Source organism: Manis javanica, chromosome 4 (genome assembly GCF_040802235.1).
Source record: "Manis javanica isolate MJ-LG chromosome 4, MJ_LKY, whole genome shotgun sequence".
Classification (NCBI taxonomy): domain Eukaryota; kingdom Metazoa; phylum Chordata; class Mammalia; order Pholidota; family Manidae; genus Manis; species Manis javanica.
The window spans coordinates 115,370,956-115,389,405 of NC_133159.1; the positions used below are offsets into that span (position 1 = coordinate 115,370,956).

General features: G+C 55.8%; 2 protein-coding genes across 10 annotated transcripts in view; one reads left to right on the forward strand and one right to left on the reverse strand.

Annotated features, from left to right (window-relative positions):
• The window catches only part of EPN2 (epsin 2), a 75,222-nt gene extending 72,611 nt beyond the window's left edge, over positions 1-2,611 (forward strand). For 7 of the 8 annotated variants that reach the window (XM_037019449.2, XM_037019451.2, XM_073234727.1 and 4 more), the window contains one exon: positions 1,813-2,608. In XM_037019449.2, the coding sequence (XP_036875344.1) occupies positions 1,813-2,063 (251 nt within the window). In that variant the 3' untranslated portion in view covers positions 2,064-2,608. Of the gene's footprint in view, positions 1-1,812 lie in introns of all 8 variants that reach the window. The other variant, XM_073234730.1, reaches the window with a different exon arrangement.
• B9D1 (B9 domain containing 1) lies at positions 16-16,008 on the reverse strand. 2 transcript variants are annotated; one of them, XM_017679517.3, is made up of 7 exons: positions 15,779-16,007; positions 14,041-14,109; positions 11,871-11,982; positions 8,515-8,611; positions 7,332-7,394; positions 4,684-4,751; positions 4,031-4,328 (listed from the first exon to the last, which is right to left on the reverse strand). In XM_017679517.3, the coding sequence occupies exons 1-7, from the start codon at positions 15,839-15,841 to the stop codon at positions 4,186-4,188; spliced, it is 615 nt and encodes a 204-aa protein (XP_017535006.1). In that variant the 5' UTR covers positions 15,842-16,007; the 3' UTR covers positions 4,031-4,185. The 2 variants fall into 2 exon arrangements, with proteins under 2 accessions (XP_017535007.1, XP_017535006.1); XM_017679518.3 differs by lacking the exons at positions 4,031-4,328; positions 4,684-4,751 and adding an exon at positions 16-273 and having other exon boundaries at positions 15,779-16,008.
• Between the last annotated feature and the right edge of the window lie 2,442 nt (positions 16,009-18,450).

The following is an 18,450-nucleotide window of genomic DNA, read 5'->3' on the forward strand; positions in this document are numbered from 1 at the left end:
AGGCCGCGTCTTCAGTGCCTGCCCACCTCTGCTTCCTCTTCTGTGCCTGTGCCCAGAGGGCTGTTCCTTGAGGAGCTGCCCAGCCAACCTGGTCATTCGAGATAGTTCTTGGGTGGCTCGTGCACTTTACTGTGGCATAGCTGACGGGACGGAGGGCCCGTCCCTTCTCAGGACCTGTGCTCAGAGGAGGTGCACCAACTGAAGGAGAAACCCCTTTCCAGGCAGAGATGCAGGAGGTGTCCTGATGCTGGAGAGTATGGCAAAGGCCAGGACCTGGGTGGGACAGCGGTGAGGGGGCAGTGGGCATGCGGCTTGCCCTCAGGTGTGGGCTTCAGCTCCCACCTCAGCCCTGGGGCTGCCCTGCACACCCATCCTCTCTGTGCTGAAGCCCTGGCCTCCTGGGGTCCACTGGGGTTGGGGAAGTAACACTCAGCAGGGGGAGGTTTGCCAGAGCAGGGTGCCCGAGGGTACGCTGCTGTAACAACCCTCCACGACTTGGTGGCTTAACAAAGCAAGTTTATTTCTCATGGAGTCCAGTGCCTGCTCAGGCCCCTTCAAGCAGTGATCGGAGATCCCAGCTGCCTTCTCTTGATGCTGCCACCTTCGTACAGCCCTGGAGGTTACCACGGAAGGGAACTAGTGAGCATAGGGAGCTGTGTGCGAGATCTCTGAGGGGCCAGGCCAGGCAGTGCATGGCTTCCACTTGTGTCCCAATGCCAGAACTGGCCCCACGGCTCCATCTAGGGGCAGGGGAATGGGAAACAGGCTCCCTTTGCACCCCAGGGGGTGAGAAATGGATTAACACAGGGCTAGTCAGCGAGCCCTCTAGTCACCACATACTCTTCCTTTCATACACAGACCCCTTTCATACTCATTCCCTCCCATAAGGGAGGCATCCTGGGCCCCTAGCGAGTCACCTGTAAAATCTGGAGGGATCATATATGGCGGTGGTTTAAGCCACAAAGTTTCGGGAGTAGTTGGTAAACAGCAATAGATCACTGAAGCACATGCATGGAACTTCCTAGACATAAGCCTGCTTTATTGCTTTGCTGAACCCTCACCGCACACCATGCTTTCAGCTTAATGTAGCTACTATTATTTTTCTCTGATATTTACCGGAAGGCTGAGTTGTCCAAATTGAGTTTTACCAGGACTTTTTGCTCAAAGCATGTTTCATTCTTACCTCTTACCAGCTGAGTTCTAAGAAGTTTCCTTTTCCAACTGTTCAATGCCAAAAATGTTTGGATCCTCTTTATTTCACCTCTGCTCTGCTTGCAAATGGGCCAGTTCTTTGCTGAGCTCATCTCTTCACTGTGCTAGCTTTCTAAATGCAGCCACGTGCCCTGTCATCTGTCTTCCTCTGGAGCTGCTGGCTGCCTACCACGCTAACACAAGTGTTGTATCTCATTTTGTGTTCATATAACAGGGCTGTCCTGTCCAGCCTTTCGCCTGCATGCTTCCTGCTTGCTACCCAACTGCTAAGCCAGGGCCACGTTCATTCCTTTTTGGTTTGGGTTTTTTGGTTATAGCAGAAACCCAGCCCTGAATTAGTTAGGATAGCTACTGACTTCAGTTAGGATAGGCTATGCAGGAACATAATCCCCAGCTTCTCGTGACAGAACACAAAGTTACTTGCTCACAAAATGCCCAAGGTGGGTGCTCAGTGACCTGGGCATCTCTCCCTAATGTGCCATCTTCAAAACGTGGTCAAGGGGGCCGTGGAAAAGGAAGAATGAGAAAGTTGCTCATGGGAGGTTTTAAATGGGTCAGACCTCTAATAAGTGCACATTCTTCCAACCCACCCTTTTTTAGCCGGAACTACTCACATGGACCCACCTGTGCACAGGGGGCTGGGAAATGCTGTCTCCCTTCAAGGCCAGGAGAAAAAGGACGTGGTCTGGTGGCCTCGCCGCGGAGGATGGAGTGCACAGCAGGGGAGGGGTGAATTTGGGGCTGTGCATCTTGACTGTCCTTCATGGAGGTGCTCACGGGGCCCCACCCTGCTCCCCAGCCCCGGGTTAACCACACCCCCTCACTCCCAGAGCTCATTTTCTTTGCCTTGACTGGGATGAGGCACGAGGTCGCCAAGGCATCACTGTAACATTTCAACTTTTCTATGTTCAAACATGGAAACGTGTTCTAGTTTAATAAAATGTTTAAAATTTTTTAAAATTAGGAAATAGAATAATATAATAGGAAGAGAGTGAGCCACTAAGTCAGAGGTGCTGACAGACCCTGAGGTTTACACACGGGGTGACAGTGGTTTCTGGGCAGTGACAGGAGGCGGATGGAAGATTCAGCCCCTCAAGGAGCCAGAATGAGGGGGAGAGGCAACCTCAGGGCATGGAGGCCTGGTGGGGCCATGGGGGCAGCCCCAGGGGAGCCGAGGGCCTGAGTGGGATGCCCCTCGTGAGTGCCCAGCTGCGGTGCGGGGGGCCAAGGGGCGATGTGAGGGCGCTTCTTGAGGGACTGCAGGAGAGGGCTGCAATGGGGTGGCGAGCAGGCAATGGCTAGCGTCTGAGGGCTGGGGCTGCATGGCAGGGTACAGAAAGGGACAAGGGCACAGCAGTTGAGGGCATGTGAGGATCAAGTGCACAGAAGTGATGCCTGTGCATTCCTCACTGGGCAGAGAGGGGAGGAAAGGAGGTGGCTTGGAGGACCAGGAGGGTACGAAGGCTGTTTGGTGTGGGGACCAGGGGAAAGGCACCACATGCAGGGAGGAAGCCATCTGGGAGAGGGACGCTCAGGCACAGGTAACCAGAAACAGCTGTGACCCTGGGAATGGAGTGGGGCAGTTGAGGGGCACAGGTCAAGGTCATTGAAAGGGAGGAAACTAAGAGTTCAAGTGGTGGGAAGGGTCATCCATGCAGACACTGATGTTGCCAAGAAGAGCTGGAGACCAAGCTAGGTGTCACTTTTGTGGGCACTGAATGGGGAAGGAGGGAGTGCAAAGGGACAAGACACAAACAGCTCTGGGCCCAAGGCACATGGAGTGTGGGGGCAAAAAGATGCTGCTTAGCAGGGCTGCCGGGGACGACAAGGTGGGTTTCACTAAGGGCAAGAGGTGGAGGGGACTTTGCATTCAGAGAAGAGGGTCGGAATCCTAGGAATTTTGCTGATGACACAGACCACAAATTCCTGAGTGTGCAGAAAGCTGGAGGCAAGAGCCAGGACTGCCTGAGCAGCGTAAACTTCCAGTGCTGAGAGCAGTCAGTGAGATGAAGGGCAGACCCGCATTACTGGGGCAGTTTCCATCTACAGCTGGAGCAGTGTAGTGGCCAGCCTGGTGGTCTTCAGGCTGGGAGCACCTCGTGGCTTCCCTTAAATCTGCTGAGGGTGGTGTCCAGGCTTAGGGGGAGACTGGGCAAGCTCTGTGTCCCACCCAGAGGTTGAGCAGCAGCTGCGGAGGAGGGTGGGAAGTGGGGGGTAGCAGATGCCACACTGTGGCAGGCCAGCCTCTGACTTAGGGTAGGCTGGGAGGTGGGTCTGCCACAGCAGTGCCAAGAGAAAAGGGCTCAGCTCCCCTAGTGCAGGGTGCTGGCCAAGGGGCTCACCTTCCTCTCCTGCTGTGAGACCAGAATGCTGGGATTCCAGCAGCTTCCCACCTGGGAGGTTTTCAGGCCTGTCCTCTGGGCTGTGGAGGTGGAGGCGGGTCGGGGGGAGGCCTCTCTGTGCAGCTCCTAAAAGAATTCTCCTTCCTGCCAAGGGAGGCTGGTGGTCATGGAGCACAGCTGGCACAAGTGCCAGGCACTGAGCAGGCAATTCTACTGAGCTCCCAACATGTCCCCAGTGGAGGACACGCTGTTTCAGGGATGAGCATGCTGACACACAGAATGTCACCGCCGTGAGTGGCAGAACCAGTACTGAACCAAAGGTCACCTCCCAGCTGGCATCCTGGTGTGCCTCTCCTGGAGCTTCCATGCCCTGGGGAGCGCTGAGATGGTGGGCCCAGGCTGAGCTTGGGAAGGGCTGTGAGCCAGCTCTCATGGGGGAGGTGCTACAGGGGAGAGAAGGCAGCCCAGGCCTGGGCTCTGTGAAAAGGCGACACTTTATTACATAAAAATATCCCCACCCCCACGCCTTGAGGCTGCTCAGGCAGAGGGATCCATGGCCAACTGGGCAGAAGGATGGCCCTGTGTCATCCGAAAGGTGCTGGGCCTGCACAGCTGCAGGAGTCTGATGCCTTCACTGGGGGAGGCCCTGAGGCGGGCTGGGCCCCAGGACACACTGTGTGTCTGGAGGCCCAGTGTCATAGCCCAGCTTCCTCATGTCCTTGGTCACCACGTTGAAGAGGAGAGTGACAAAGCCTTGGGAGAGGACACGGGTCACTGCAGACAGAAGGGTAGCATCAGCTAGGCTGGAGCAGGGACAGATCCAGGCTGCTTTGGGAATCTCTCAGCCTCAGCATTCTCAGTGTAAAACTGGGACAGGAGTGCCTGGTCTGTGCCCTTCATGGGGGGTGAAGGGGCTGCAGTGGGGATGGACGGGCACACCCTGTGCTCCCACCAGACCTGCAGCTGGGAGGTGCTCTGGGGAATTTCCTGGACCCAGCTCCCACAGTACCTGCTCTGCATGCCTGGCAGGTCCCCAGCATCCACCCCGTTGGTTTCCTGAGGGCCTACCTAGTCCCTGCCAGGCTCTAACCTGCTGTGAGATAGGGGTGGGTGGGGGATCAAGATTTACCTTCCCGTCCTTCACCCTGAGCCACCACCCTGGGGTCTGTGTACTCTGGCCGCCGCCCCAAGAACCAGCTGGGAAGACAGGAGAACACTGGTGAGCAGGCCCCCGCCTGGCTGTACCTCAGATCCTGGATGTAGGCTCTCTCCTTGCTTCAAGAACCAGCAACCCAACTCCAACCCCTCCCCAGGGCCAGCCCAGGGCGGAACCTTCCCTCTGCCCATGGAAGGCGTGGCTGGGCACCCCGGAAGGTATCTGTGGTGGGGTGGGGGGCACTGCCTAAACCCAGGTGGAATTCCAGAAAGGTGACAGCAGGGGCGGTGGGGGGAGGGGAAGGGGGTCAGGGAAAGTGTGACGCCCCCATCCTCACTGGGAAGGAGGGCCCGCCCCAGAGTCCGGCAGTCATCCTTGGGGTGGGCAGAGGGGCCAGATCTGCGCTCATCACACCCCTCTTGGTAGTGTGACATCCAGGATGAGTCACTCCCCATCTCTGAACCCCAGATTTTTCTCAATATCGTGGCCTACCTCAGGACTGTGGACACTGTCAACTAGCACGTGAAACACCCACCCTACTATTTATGGCTCCAGCTCTTGGATTCACTTGCCCCAGGGCTGTACTTGCTCTGCAGTGACAGACGTGATCGCCTAGCTCCCTGGTCCCCCTGGTAAGGGGGCAGCGCTCAGCACTGGCGCCGGCACATCCGCGGTCTACCTGCCCCTCACTCGGTTGAATCCCCCTTGCTGAGTGAAAGGCTGAGTGCAGTTGGGCATTTGGCCCCAGGCACCGCTGGGGAGCGGTGCAGCTGCCGACGCGGCCTCAGCGCCGCGCCAGCCTTCCCGGCTGCAGGCCCCGCAGCCCAGCCAGGGCAGCTCCTTTCGGAGCAGCAGCCTCGCCTCCGACACACCCGCTCGAGCCGGACACCAACGCGGAGCACTATCCTCGGTCGGGTGGGTCAGGCAGACGCGGGCTTCGTGCCGAGCCGCCTCCCGGGCCTGACCTCTGGGGACCCGCACAGGGGAGACTCCGCCACGCGACCGCCAGGCAGTGCGGGCACTCGGGACGGCCTCGGGGAAGGAGTAGGCAAGGTGCCGCCCGAGGTTCCTGCCTTCTGGCACAGCAGCCGAGCGGGGAGGGCCGCGAGGGCCTGGCTCCGCCCCGGCATAGCCACCTCGGCCCGCCGCCGCCAGCGCCCTCCCCGAAGGGAAGCTGGGGCGGCCCAGGGACGGGGCCCTGCATGGCCGCGGCTGGGGTTGGCTTCCCTCGGCCGCACGCCCGGAGCCGGTGGCTCCAGGGGGCGGCCCGGGGGCGGGGCCTGCCGCCCCGCCCAGCCGTGTGAGGCGTGCGGACCCGAGGGAGGGCTCACGGACCCCAAGTTGGGAGGGAGGACTGCGGTCCCAGGGTCCCAGCTGTGGCTGGAGGGTGGCGTCACCGCTTCTGCACTTCAGGTTCTCCATCGCAGGAGTGGGGCTTCAACGGCACCCACCTCACGGGTTGCTGTGAGGACCCAGGCGTGGGAGGCAGGCCCACGCGCCTGGCCCGCCTCGGGTGCTCACACACACAGCTGCCCCGGCCTGGCGTTCCAGGCAAGGGCCGGAGGCTGGCAAGGACCAAGGGGGCTGGAGGAACCAAGGCAGGAGGGAGGCAAGTGGTGGAGAGGACAGGAGAACGTGGGGCCTACTAGCATCCTAGGAGAGGCCTCCATGCCACCACAAGTGTCCTCATGAGCCAGGCGGAGGGAGGAGTGACACACACTGGGAGGAGGACCTGTGGCCACAGGGGCAGAGACTCCAGTGATGTGGCCACGGGCCCAGGGCGGCGGCTGCCACCAGAAGCCTGGAGTGGGGAGGATGTATGCTTCCCTAGAGCCTCTGGGGGGCGTGCCCTGCTGACACCGTTTTTGGCCCAGCAATACCCGGCTGAGAAAAGGGGGCTGTTACATGGTGGCCTCCATGGGCCCCACCTCTCGGAGGATTCTGTTGACCAAACTGCCCTCCAAGCTCCCACCTGGACATGGTCAGGGGCAAGAGGCCTGGGCTTGCTCTCCCTCATCACAAGCACCTCCAGCCTGCCTGCTGTGTCCCCCAGCCACGTGCTCCCTTGCTCACCATGTATGAGCCGTACCCCCCTCCTTGCTGCCCCTACCACACCAAGCCCACTCTCCTCAGGGCCTCGCACATGCTGTCCCTAGGCCCCCAGGCCTCCCCCACAGCCCCTACCCCCGCTCTAGTCTCTGCTCAGATGTCACCTCCTCGAGGAGGCTAAGGCGTTCATGACTGTTAGGTGTCACCTACCAGGGTTAGTGCTGTTTTACATTGTTTGGCTCTAACTGCTGTATCTTCTTGTACACTACTTTTTAATGGCATATTATATCACGAGCATTTCCCATCTAATGAGGTTTTTCCTCTGCTCTGACATAAAGACTTCTCACAGGGCACAGGGTAAAGGCTTACGACCTTATGCAGCTGGAACAGTGGCTGAAGGGAGCCCAGTGACCCTCAGCAATCCCATAGAACTGTTTCCATTTGTCCCCAAAAGACAGCAGTTTGAAGTCTGGCAAGGTGACCTGGCCCAGGCAGGGGTGGAATGTGGCATCCCTCCCCCACTTTGACCACCAAGGTCAGAAGAGGTGAGGGGTGATGGGTAGAAAACTCACCTTGTAAACTTCTGCAATTTAGACGTGGATTCTGGGACAAACATGGGGATGGTCTTTTTGTGCCTGAAACAGATGTTTTCAGACAGATGTGCTGAGTTACAGGAAGTGCAGGAGCTCTCCGAGCCTCCCGTGAGAGGAGCACCATGAGAGCAGTGGCCCACCGGCTCAGCCCCGCTGACTGTGCCCACTGCCTGGGGCGGGGGCGAGGGGACACCACTCGCAGAACTCAGAGTCCCATGAGAGTCTTGTTTGTTTCCAAGCACCAGGAGGATGCCAAGGTTTGTAAAAAGCCGGCCTGGGGTCCCAGCTCACACTGCCCGAGAGCCCTTGTCCTCCGGAAGTCCAAAGGCTCCGCCAGCAAGGCCCAGTTTGGAAGCTCTTCCTTCCAGGAACTCTGACAGTTCCCTGCACCTCCCACCCCGTGGTCACCTGCCCCAGTCCTGCCCTCAGAGCCTGGGTCCTGTCCCCCTCCCGCCCCTCCTCTCCCCCACACCCCAGGCACCTAGCCCTCTGTCTCAGCAGCAGCCCTCCCACAGCGCTGTGCACACACACCCTGTCCCTCTCCCACCTTCTCCAGGCAAATTCCTGGTTCTTCAAGGGCAGCCGACCCTGGCCCTCCTCTGCACCCCAGAATGCCCTTGTCTGTACCCTTGCACTGTAGTTAACGAAAGAGAGTTTTGTCTCTCCATCTGTGTCTACTACACTGGGGGGTCCTGAGGTAGGGCCCATGCAGTCACACATGTCTGACACATCTGTGTCCTCTGATGCCAGCAGAGCCAGACACAGGACGGGTGTCAGTGAAAGCTTGAAGGACACTGAGGGAGGGAAGAAATGAAGGAATGGACTGACTGTCTGAACTGCAGACCCCACCTGCCCAGGAACTCTCTAGCTTGGCCCAGTGTCCTCTCACAATGCCCAGGGTTTCCTGTTGGGTCCTGACTCTCTCCCAACCCCAGCCAACCTGTTTGGGAGGCAGAATTAGCCTCACCCACATAGGTCTCCTCCCAAACATGGGCTGCACCCCTAGCTTCCAAGCTGGGCTGCCCAGGCCCTTGGGGACCCCAGTGCATTCCCAGCCTAGAGGGGAAGTCTGTCCCAGGAAAAGCCCAGCCTAGAGGGGAAGTCTGTCCCAGGAAAAGCCAGCATGGCCCAGCCCTGGGAGCAGGTCAGAAAGAGGACCTACCTGCCGGGTGAGAAAGGCACATGCACTGCCCCGTAGCCTCGTACCACATCATTCCCAAACACGTCCGGTCCGTACACGCTGAGCACAATCTGTGGCCCTTGGGGAGGATAAGACAGGAGGTGTTCAGCAGGTGGGGAAACACAAGGGAAGGTGCGGGGCAGAGAACAGGGAGGGTGGTACTTGAAGGGGTGGCAGGCTTGACGGGAGGGTAGGAGTGGACGTAGGACTCCCTCTGCTCCAAGGTCTCTTGCTGACCTGGAATCTGGAGAACAGGTGGAGACAGCAGGGAACAAGAACGTGCTGGCCAGGCCCTTTTTCGGCCCGGACACCTGGACAGTCACAGAGCCAGGAGACTGCCCCGATTCTGTAATCTGACAAATGCAGGAAGTGCCTCTGGGAGGAGGCCTTGATGAAGGCCTGGGGAGCCCGCTGTGAAAGGAGCGCAGGGCTGGCCCAGGGAGCTTCCTTTCGGATGGAGGCTGTCAAGCATGTATTGCCTGGGCTCATGGGCCAGAGAGGGGCTGGTTTTGGTGTATCTATGAGAGAAGTCAGACGGAAAGCAAAGGCCTTCCTTGCACCTTCCTTTAAAATACCAGCAGTTACACCTATTCCCTGCTAACATCAAGGTATGTTAGGTTCTTTCACTTGGGTCAGTATGCTGGTCCTCCAAGGGAAGGGGAGAAACCACTGCCCCTGGTGACAGGAGTGGCAGGGAGGGATTGGGAAGCAGCCTGCCAAGCTCTGATCCTGCGGCCCCCAGACAGCCGTGGGCCGTGACCCCACCTCTGTGCCCCTCGCTTTCTCATCCCTAAGCCACGTGGAACAGCACCAGAAGCAAGGTGAGTGCTCAGTTTTAGGAAGAGGTTTAGACCCTTCCCATCACCACCCAACCCGCACAAAGGTAACCACTATTCCAATTTTATGAAACCCCTTCTTTCCTGTAAGGGTTCACCACCAGAATGTGCAGTTCACACATGGTACTTTGTGTTTTCACCATTTTACCCATCTGTTTTAACTTTATATACGTGGAATCATATAGTATGTATATTTTTGTATCCAGCTTAATTCAACATGTTTGTGAGACCCTTTCAGATTTCATCATGTACAAGGGTCTGCTCCTTTCTAATGCTGGTTAAATTCTACCTCTGGATAGACAAGATCTTGTCCTTTAAGGAGTCCTAAAGTCTTCCCTTCTCTGATGTCATTGCTCCGTCTCCCCTGCCAACTTTCTGAAGCTTCATTATTTTGCTTTTCACACTTGCACTTACACAACCACCTGGCACTGACTTTGTGTACACATGACACCTAGGAGGGGTCAGTTTCATTGTCCCTGTGTGTATCTGACTGCCCCATCCCAGCTTCTCGAAATGACCCTTCCTCCCACCTGCTCTGCAGCACCTTTTGTCACAAATCAATTATCTACATAAGCATAGGTCCATCTTAGGGCCCTCCATGGATCCATTTGTCTGGCCTTGGGCCCAGACCACACTTATAAGTGCTTTATAGTTAAAGCTTGATGTCTAGTAGAACAAGTTACATTTTGAGATTATTGTAAATATAATTTATTTTAAAAATCACTTTACTTTTTATACAGATTAGGATACATAAATACTCTATTTTCATATAGAAAGCCAACTGGTTCTTGTATATTGATCTTACATCTGGCATTCATGCCAATTTATTAATTCTAGTAATTTACCTGTACATTATTTTGTAAATTCCACATATGTAATTGCATCACCTGTGAATAAGGCCAGTCTTGCTCTTCCTTTCTAATGCACGCTTTTTATTGTACAGTGCTGGTGGCGATAAACATCCTGATCTCACAGGGAACTTCCCAGGTGATGCTTGCTCTAAGCTTTTTATAGGTAGCCTTTATCAGATTAAGAAAGTTCTCTCTACTCTTAATTCACTACTATGAATGGATTTGAATTCTATCACATTTTCTTCATTTATGGGGATGATCATAACTTTCCTTCTCTTTAATGCAGTGCATTGCATTGGTTGAGTTTAGGCAATATACAAGCTTTGTATTTCTGGGATAAACCCCACTTGCTTATGATATATTATCCTTTCTATATCCTGCTAGATTCAGTCTGTGAATATTTGTTTGGAAGGCTTACGACTGTGTTCCAGGCCTGGAAAGCTTAGGAGCAAGGTTGCAGCCCCTGGGAGCATTGGTCTGACTCCCTTCTTCCCTTCCTCAAGGGTACAGCACTTCAAGGGCTCAGCCCGGGTGGCAGGGGTTTTCCTGGTTCTGTGCCCCCAGCCCAGAATGGCTGTCAGAGTCTTGATCCTCTGCTAAAATCAGCAAATACTCCCAGAGGCAATGTGACTGGAATCACATCTCAAGGTTCTGTTTTTCTCCTGGATCTTAGCCTGGAAATCTCCACTACTCTGCCAGCTTCCTGATGAGGCAAATTGTGTTTTGTTTTGCTTCTTAATATTTTATTCACCTCTCCTAGCCATCCTCAGCAGGAGGAGGCTGGTCTATTACCTACTGCCCCATTCCGGAAGCCTACGGAAGTGTTCGCACTCACAAATGACAGGACAGCAGATGCTCTGCACCCAGTAAGCTTGGCTCCCGGCCACGTGCCACAGGAAAGCCCAGACTATGAAATCAGATGCACCCAAAATCAAATCCATGCTCAGCTATGAGATGTAAAGCTGAAGGCAAGTGACCTTGCTTTGCTGAGTCTCAGTTTCCTACTATGGGGAAAGAGACAAAGAGAAACCTATCCACCAGATACGATTTAGAAACTTGGAGAAGTGCACATAGGGAGGGCATTCAGAGCCCCTGCGGAGCCAAACCCCAGGCTTTGAACACAGTAGGCATTTATTAAGTGAGGGTAAGCAAGAACTACCAGACAAGGTGGAAAGGAAATACTGAAAGCAGGGAAGGCTTTGTTAGGAGATCAGAGGTAGGGGGTGGGAAGGGTGCCCTGGGCAAAGGGAATGGCATGGACCAAGGCTCAGAAGAGGGGACTAGAGGGACTTTCCCAGGAGGAGTAGTGGTCCAGGCCTCACTGGAGCACGCCTGTGATGGAGAGCTGGGAGGCTGCAGGGTCAGCTCTCCAGGCTAGGTCATGGCAGCCCCAGACACCAGGCTCTGCCTTTCACAGGCACGGAGCCAGCCCAAAGCTCAGGCTGGGCCTCACTGACCAGCTCTGAACTTCCAAAAGGCCAAGTGCAAAGCCAGGCATGTGGATGAACTGGGATGGGGAAGAGGAAGAAGTTGAAGTAAACAGCGGGTGGCCTAGGTGGTGAGCAGTGAGGATCTGAGTGCGGACAGGAGGCCAAGATTGCCCTGTGGGCACCTCCCCATACCCGGCCCTGCAGGGCCCCTGCAGACTCACAGCCATACGGGTTGGTGCTTTTGAAGGTGACGTCGATGGGGAAGTTCCACACCAGCGCTTGCCGCACATCTTGGCTCTTGGATGTGATCTGGGAAATGCCCTCCTCCAGACCCTGTGAAGACAATGACAGGGAAGGCTAGTGTTCAGGCTGCAGGCTGCCACGCCCCTCCCCTAATCTGAGCAGGCAGTTGGATTGCTGTTCTCTTCACTATGTTCTGCCAAGACCCTAACTTCCACACCAAGGGAACTAAGAGATAATGGAGCTCCCAGGTACTCCAGTGTTTTATCTCATTTGAGCTTGACAACCTCAAGAGCCAATCTCCCACTGTGCACGAGTTCCCATGCCCTCCTGACTGACCGGGGGAGCCTCCACAGCAGGACGCTGCTGTCCCCAACGTCACTGGTTTTACCCACCTCACTCCCCTCAGCAAATGTGCGTTGTTTCCTGCATCACAAAAGATACTCTCTTGACTCTTACTGCTTTTCCACCCATCAACCCACTCTTTGCTCCCCTTCCAAGCAAAGCACCTTGAAAGAGTTGTCACTGCTCACTGGCTCCCCTTCCTCCTCTGCTTTGCTTTCATGGACCCATTGCAATCTGACTCCTGGCCCCTGCTCTACCAGGGTGTTCCTGTCAAGTAACCCTAGTGACCCCAGCTTTGCCTATTGGGGTCATTTCTCTGTCCTCATCGCACTTGACCCACCAGCAGCATGGGACACAGCTGATCACTTGCCACGCTTCCTCTGCTTGGTTTCTGGGATGCCATGCATCTCTGGGTCTTCCCTCCTCTCCATGGCCCCTGCTCCGATGTGCTTGCCACTTCCTCCTCTGTGTGGGAGCGTCCCTAGGCTCAGTCCTTGGACACCCCTCAGCCTCACTTGTGACCTCACTGGTTTCAAAAGCTTCCAGTGCAGTCTGTGTGTTGATTCCCCAACTTGTGCCTCCAGCCTGGTCCTCATCTCTGAACTCCAGACCAGCGTCGCTGTCTTCACTGCTCGCTCTGCAGGTCCTCTTGGACATTTGTGGGAACCCTGCCAGCCCAGGCCCATATCTGCTCTATCCACAGTCTTCTCACTGAATGGGAGCTCCACTTCCATGAAGGCCGTGGTCCTTACTCTCACCTCCCGTGGCCCCTGCACGAGCCCCTGCTTCATCCCTAACCACTCTCCCCCATGCTCATTCTGTTCACTGGCCACACTGGTCTCCTTGCTGTTCCTCAAACATGCCAGGCTCATTCCTGCCTAAGGGCCTGTGCCTTCTCTGCTCCTTCTGCCTAGAAAGTTCTTTGCACCTTCTTCCACATGGCTTGTTCCCTTACTTCCTTCAGATTTTTACTCAAAGTTACCTCTCAGTGAGCTCTTCCCGGGAACCTTAGCAAGAATATACAGCTTCACTTATCCTCCATACATCCCTTTCTGACTGTGTTTTCACCTCAATTTATTACTAGCTAACATGCTATAATCCTAATGTTTAAAGTCTGTCTCATCCCCCAAGGATGTGCAGGCCAAGAAGATGGGGAGTTGAGTCTGGCTTTGTTCACCACTGTTTCCCCATCACCCAAGAGGACTATCAACAGTTATTCAGTCCATAGGTGAATGGAAATAAATATTGTCATCTCACTTGTACAGAAGAGGAAACAGGCTCAGAGAGGCTGAGTAACCTGGGCTCCATTTCCTCATGTTGAAGATCAAACCAAGTGCTCTGTAAACAGGAAATGGGTTGCAGGCTAAAGTCATCATCAAAGTCCCCTGCTGGTAGAGACACTGTTCCCTGGGCAGTCTGGGAAGGAGAGCTTCTGCTCTGCCCTCTGACTCTCCAGAGCCCTCCCCACAGGACAAGAAGCCAAATGAGGGGACTGGCCCAGAGTGCCTACAGCTCAGCTGCTCCCAGGCTGGTTCTTGGGGCTGGCCTGCCTGCACTGCCCACAATTCTGCTTTGCTGCCATGGACAAGTTCCCGAGATAAGGTACGTGAGTGAGCACAGCCTTGCCCGGGGAACACAGGGGTGGCTTTGTTCTCTACTCCATCTTAACCAGGAACACAGTCAGGTTTGGGTCCCTCCTGAACACAGCTGGTTCCAAGCTGGTGGGGAAGGGGTGTGACAGACACCTTCCGAAGCCCTAAGAGTCAAGAAGGCTGGGAGTAAAAAGGGCCCAGGAGTCCAGCTTACCGCTGTGGGAGCCCAGTCCTGGCCATACACAAAGCAGTACTTGCAGTAGAGGTCATCGTACTCAGGAAACTGGAAATAAGCACATGGTTCTGTTTACAGGGCCTCATACAGAGGCCTCCATGCTGAACAGGCAGGAACAGACAACAGGAATTCTGAATATGAGGCATCTGGGGTACCTACTGAGACAACTGGGGATGAGGCCAAAGAATTCAGCAGAGGAGCTGCGCCTGAAATGTGGGGGTCCAAGGGACAGTCCTAGGCTGCTATGCCCCTGGGCTTTGCTCAAGCCCTGCCTCTTCTGGCATACCCTTCCTGTTCCTTCACTTGGCAGACTCCTGCACATCCTTCAAAACTTACCCATCAGGGAGCCTGCCCTTCTCTCCAGGCTGTTTAAGGGCTATCTCCTGGCTCCTGCAGGTTGTGGTGTTTCCCTCTATCAAAGCATTGATTGCCTGTGCGTATTTCTGCCAACCCCATTTGACTGTGAGCAGTGAACAAGTCTGATGCCTTTTTGTGACCCCAGTGCCTGGCTCACAGGTGGGCACAGAGAAAGTCTGTAGGAATGGTGCTGAAGTGAAAGGTCTGAGAACGCAGAGTGCTAACAGGACACAGGGGCAGAAGCATGGCTGGAGGTGGAGGACTGAAGACAGGGAGGGGCCCAGGGCAGATGGGGAGGCAGAGTTAGGATGGGGTGGGTGCTGAGAGCACAGACACAGGTGACTCAACCCAGCTGAGGGCCCCATATGGGGCAGAACAGAAGAGGGCAAGACAGTTTTGGGCACCAGGCCAAGGGAAAGGTGGACAGGGTGGGAGTAAGAAAACAGGAAGGCAGCAGACACCTACCAAGAGGCCCTGGCTTTACTTAAACCATCTCAGTTAATCCTCACAGCAGTATGATAATAAATGCCAAGTCCAACAATCAGAAAGTGCCCAGCAGCAGAGCTTTGGCATCAGACAGACGTTGGTCCAAATCCCAGCTTTGCCACTTCTTTTGGGCAAGTTTTCCCATCTGTAAAATGGGGGTGCTAGTAATATGTACTTCACAGGGGCATGAGTTTTGAATGAGCAGTGCTGAGTTTGTCACACAGTGAATACTTGGTGAACTTAAAAAAAATTATATACACACGTAACAAACAGTTCTTACAAAGCATGCGGGATGGACAGTAGGGTTCCCTTCCGTCTGATGGACACACTCCCTGGACCATCATTGCTGGACCAGATTAAACAAGCCATCTCCATTCTAACCCAAGTTCAAAGATCTGAGGATTCAGAGTGCAGAGTACTCACTACGCACCGGGAGCGGCGCAGACGCCCCGGACTCAGTCCCTGTGGGTGTGCCTGGGCAGGGAGGGAGGCTGGGGCTACGCCGCGGGTGGACACTCACGCCACAGACGTAATCGCCGGGCCCTGGGTGCCGGTCGAGCCTCGGCTCCTCCCGTTACACCCGCGTTAGGATCCTGCCAGTGACTCAACAGAGGGGACACGACCCGGGCCAGGGGCCTCAGGCTTGGCTGATGTGACCTCGGTACTAGCTCAGCCTCTCAAGGTCTGTTCCCATAGCCGCACACCAGGGCTGAGGATTCTCAGCAACCTCGGGCCAAGCCTCTCAAATGCTGGTTCCCCTGCCCCGTCTAACGGAGGAGAGAGGCTCGGAGGAATGACAAGCCTCCCGAGGTGGCGGGACTGGCCTCCGCGGGAGTCTGGGGGACGGTCCCCAGCGGGTTCCAAGGCCGCTCACCTGGGCGCTCTCCACCTGCCCGTTGACCATAAGCAGGAAGACACTGGGACCCGGGGCCGCCATGGGAGGGCTGGGGGCGCCAGGAAAGGACCCAGACAGCACGCGCGGTTGCTAAGAGGCACCGGGGTTGTCCTGGAAACAGACGGCATGGCGTGCAGGACACATTTATTGGAAACTGGGCCTTCGCGAAGGCAAGTGCTCGGCGGCGGCGGCGGCGCGCGTGCGCAGTCTAGCGGCGGCTGTCGGAGGGGCGGGACTTTGGGGCAGGGCTCCGCGATCCCACCCTCTTCCCCGGGATGCGGGGAGAGTCTGTGGTGGGAGTGTCTAACCGCGGCGTAGCCCCAGCTCTCCCGCCCTGTCCAGTCACACCCGCAGGGAGTGTGTGCCCACGTGGCCAACGGAGGCGCGGCCCTGAAACCAAGTGGTACAGTTAAGCCCTCAAGCCACACGATGTCGCTGTGGCGCTGCTGGGAGGACGGCGGCCGGAGCGTACGGGGTGCGGGCGGGTCGGGTTAAAGCGGAAAGGCCGCGAGTTTAGAGGAGGGTCAGAATCCCCAGGGGGGCCGAGGAGCTCCCTGTGTGAGGTCGAGGGATTGCTGCCTTGTGGCTTTAGAGACGCTGGCTCTCTCAAAAGTTGATTAAACAGATTTGAGAGGAACCTCAAACCTTCAATGCAAGCCTCAGTATGAAGCGGGGAAACTGAGGCCCACTAGGGGCAGCACCTGGCATCCCAATCAGCCAGAACCCACGGCTCTCATGTCACTGTTCAAATGAGAGTGTCTCTCTGGTCACCTGAGTAGGTCACATTAACACATCGATCGGGTTCCTCTTAGCATTCACTGTGGTTTTATTTGCACATTTATTACTGCTGTGACTCGGACTAATGCTTGCCTCTCTGCTGCCCTAGACAGCCAGGAGATGCCAGGAGCTCAGGGGCAGTGCCGATCTGTTCTGGCTACCTGGCACACAGAGAGCCCTGGTGATAGCTTGTTGGATAAATGCATAATTGGATGCACCTCCACTACATGACAGAGGAAGCAGATTCAGAGGGTGGGGACGACTGGAACAGTCACAGCAGCACACGAGTAACTGAGGCAGGATTCACACCCAGGACTTCACAGACGGAAAACCCTCACTGTGCCCTCTTGCTGGTTTTGGGCCAAGTCCAAGAGGACCTCCTGGCCAACGTGTTAAAAGTGACGTTAGGGACCTTATCCCAAATCCAGGATGAACGGATGCACTGGCATAAAAGACCTCAGGGAGGCCAGGCTCAAAGCAGGGAGCCCGGTCATCACACCGAGCAGCAGCCAGATGCCAGCCCTTAAGTAAGGGGGTACCATCAGACACCTGTGCAGGAGAGACGGAGGATTCACAGCCAGCCCTGACCACAGACCACCCCTGCAATGGGGCAAAGACACCTGACTGGGATAGGGGGCTGTGGCAAACAGGGTTCATGCCTCTGACAGGGAGCCTTAGGCTGAGAGGCCGTATGGGTGGGGGCTGAATACAAGACAAGCCTCGGAGGTGTTGTCTGCCCTCCCAGCGCCTTTGTCGTGCCCTCTGACCCCACCCCTAACCCCCTTTCTGCCCAGTTAAAGCTTTCTCCCACACAGTCCACCACTCTCGCCCAACTCTTTCCTCCTTGTGGCTTTTGAGGCTGTTTTATACAAAAGTCAGTCCTTTCAACAAAAGCTTGTGATCATCAAACAACCAGGGGGCTCCCAGTAGTTTAAAATGTGATTGTATCAAAGGCTGCCCCACATTCAAACAGGACCTAAACGGGTTTTCCGCCAAGGGTGAGAAGCTCTGGGGTGGCTGTCAGGGGTGCAGATTAGCCAGTTCCCTGCTGTGGAATGGGAGGACGCACAGAGGGTGGAAGGGTGACCAGGCCCAGCTTTACCAAGTCTAGTGGCATTAGGAGGGACTGTGTGGAAGGGGGCATCTCTGGGCCTCATTGGCTAGCTGAAATCCCAACAGCAGTTCATGTGGGCTGGCGGGGGGGCCTGGCACACTGGGAGCCCTCTGGCAGGCTGACCCTCAGGTCAGGACAGTCAGGTTGGAGGTGAAAGGTATCTCCGCAGGCACTGATGTGCAGTGTGTCTGAACCTGAGAGCTTAAAGGGAGGGGCTGGCTTGCTGGTTTGCTTACTTCTTCAGGAGCAGAGGAGAGAGCCGGCCCTGGACGGCAGTTTGTAAGCAATAAATGGATTTTAAACTTTATTTCCCCCTTTGACTGATTTCAGTTTTTAGAGTTATTTTGCCCCGGGATTTCCTCTACCTGGACTTACATCTGGCGGCAGTTGGCAGGGTGCCTCTGAACCTGAAAACTGTCATGATGGGTGTGACCTTTGGGAGGGCTGCTCCTGTGGATGGTGGGGAGGCCCCAGTGGATGCAGTGGCAGAGGGTGCCGCTTCACGTGTTGTTATCCCCCCAGCTGTGGGGCTTCCAACTTGGGAACCCCTAGTGGGGAATTGGTCTAGGAAAGTACCTCGTAGACGGGTGGGGCCTTCCCCAGAACTGGGGAAGGGTGGAAACACCGGAAGCTGCAGAATTAGCCATCCCTGAGTTGAAAGACTGCTTGGAGACCTTAGGGGGCCGTGTAACAGCTGGCATTGTAGGGTCTCTTTTCATGGAGATAGTGGAAAATGTCATACAGGAGAAAGGATTATCAT

Excerpts from the sequence above, each read along its gene's own strand:
- B9D1 (XM_017679517.3), bottom strand. The coding sequence starts at position 15,841 with ATGGCGGCCCCGGGTCCCAGTGTCTTCCTGCTTATGGTCAACGGGCAG. Across the intron at positions 11,983-14,040 it reads AGGACTGGGCTCCCACAGCG|GGTCTGGAGGAGGGCATTTC; the intron begins GTAAGCTGGACT and ends TTGTCTTCACAG. Across the intron at positions 4,752-7,331 it reads AAATTGCAGAAGTTTACAAG|CTGGTTCTTGGGGCGGCGGC; the intron begins GTGAGTTTTCTA and ends CTGTCTTCCCAG.